Consider the following 2,123-nt stretch of genomic DNA (forward strand, 5'->3'; position numbering starts at 1 on the left):
CATTTTTCTTGTAAATATATATAAAAAAAACAGTAAAATTTAAATTATGTGTTCAAATAGACTAATTTATTGGAACTAACCTGGAAAAATAAATATGAAAGTCAATTAAAATATAAAACAGGAGATTAAGTTCTCCTTTTTTTTATTTAGTTGATGCATTTTAGGTGTATTTATTTAGTGGTTCATATAATTATTTTATTTCTAATGATGTCAGTGTTGGTCCTCCGTACTGCAGAAGAAGATAATCATCATATCAGGTGTGTTGGAGCAGAGGAACAGGTAAAACATGCAGGACTGCGGCCCCCCAGGACCAGGACTGACCACGCCTGAGTTAGAATGATTTTCTGTCAAAGGTAAACTTATCAATTTTATTATTATTATTTTATCTGCTGTTGCTCAGAAACAATTAGCATAAACACTCTGAAGAGTAACGGTAATAAAACAATAAGCTTCTGTCAGACTGACATGTAGTTTAGAAGTTTCTTGTGTATGTTCATGTGTGTTGCTGTCATCAGGCCCCTGACTGCTGTGGGGTCTCCAGAGCTTTGATGTGCACAGTAGGAAGGGTGAACCAGGATAAAGGAAGCTCTCGTTGGCCACGGTCATCTTGGAACTTGATGTTAAGGAAGTAATCTCCTGTGTAGAGAAGAAGTAAGGCTCCCTTACAGACAGAACTTTCTTTGGGTTGAACCTGGGAACAGAAGACACAGTAATAAGTGTTGGCAGTGGGAAGTACACTGAAAAGTGACTGTGTTCATTCTGATTGGAAATGGTGAGAACAATGTCTACAACAAAGCTGTTTTTCACATTTCAGAATAAATTATATAAAATAGCTTATTAGACTTCAGGCTTTTTATTCTGTCTATCTATTTTTTTGATCACGTAACACTCAAATATTTTTTAAACATAAAAAGGCTCAGTTATAAGATCCTCCTTCTGCAACATTTCTTTAACATGAGGATTTCGTAGACACATTACAAAAGTGTTTTTTCCAAGTTTAGTCCATTTTTCTTGAGAACAGAGGTTTAAGGAGGGACTTTTTAAATGTCTAACTCTAAGGATTTGTAAAAATTTCATAAAACTGCCAAATGAAAAACACAAGCTGAATATAACAAACATACAGTGATTTATTTTCTTAAATGCATCAGTAATGTCTAGTTTATTTACCTTTAAAGTAGTACTGTGTAAGTTTTGCTGACTAATAAAAATCAACTGTGCAAGTGAACAAGTAGCAAACATGATGGACCTGAACAAGAGACTGTGAAATCTTCTGACCCCAGGACTATATTTCACTTTGGAACAGCCAGGTGAAGGCTAATAATGGAAACTGATTCTAKAAAAACAACTTTCACAATTAACACAGAAAAGAAATTGTCCTCATTTGTTGCATAAAACTTAATTATAAATCAGAATAGTTCACCTGCTAATGTTTAGATTAGGAAAATTTTAATTTCAGAATAAATACTCTGTCCGGTATTATGAAAATCACTTGAATAATTAAATTGTGTTTAAAACTTAAGTGTTCTCTGATGTCCTAATTAAAAAAATCTACTGTATTTATTCCTGTACAATACTATCTCATGTTTAATATGATCTCATGTATAATACGACCTCATGTATAATACGATCTCATGTACAATACTACCTCATGTATAATACTACCTCATGTATAATACAATCTCATGTATAATACAATCTCATGTATAATACAACCTCATGTACAATACTACCTCATGTATAATACGATCTCATGTACAATACTACCTCATGTATAATACTACCTCATGTATAATACAACCTCATGTATAATACAACCTCATGTACAATACTACCTCATGTATAATACAATCTCATGTATAATACGATCTCATGTATAATACGATCTCATGTATAATACATGAGATCGTATTATACATGAGATCGTATTATACATGAGATTGTATTATACATGAGATTGTATTATACATGAGGTCGTATTATACATGAGGTTGTATTATACATGAGGTCGTATTATACATGCGGTTGTATTATACATGAGATCGTATTATACATGAGATTGTATTATACATGAGGTCGTATTATACATGAGGTCGTATTATACATGAGGTTGTATTATACATGAG

The 2,123-nt window shown here is 32.3% G+C and overlaps 1 protein-coding gene across 1 annotated transcript in view; it reads right to left on the reverse strand.

Moving 5' to 3' along the window:
* Positions 1–249: 249 nt before the first annotated feature.
* LOC106533550 (trafficking protein particle complex subunit 9) overlaps positions 250–2,123 on the reverse strand; it is a gene marked incomplete at its 5' end in the record, with an annotated part of 10,286 nt that continues 8,412 nt past the window's right edge. Inside the window, 1 exon segment of the mRNA XM_014029899.1 lies at positions 250–691. Coding sequence (XP_013885353.1) covers positions 512–691 — 180 coding nt within the window.

This window comes from Austrofundulus limnaeus, unplaced genomic scaffold, assembly GCF_001266775.1.
Source record: "Austrofundulus limnaeus strain Quisiro unplaced genomic scaffold, Austrofundulus_limnaeus-1.0 Scaffold968, whole genome shotgun sequence".
NCBI classification, from domain to species: Eukaryota; Metazoa; Chordata; class Actinopteri; order Cyprinodontiformes; family Rivulidae; genus Austrofundulus; species Austrofundulus limnaeus.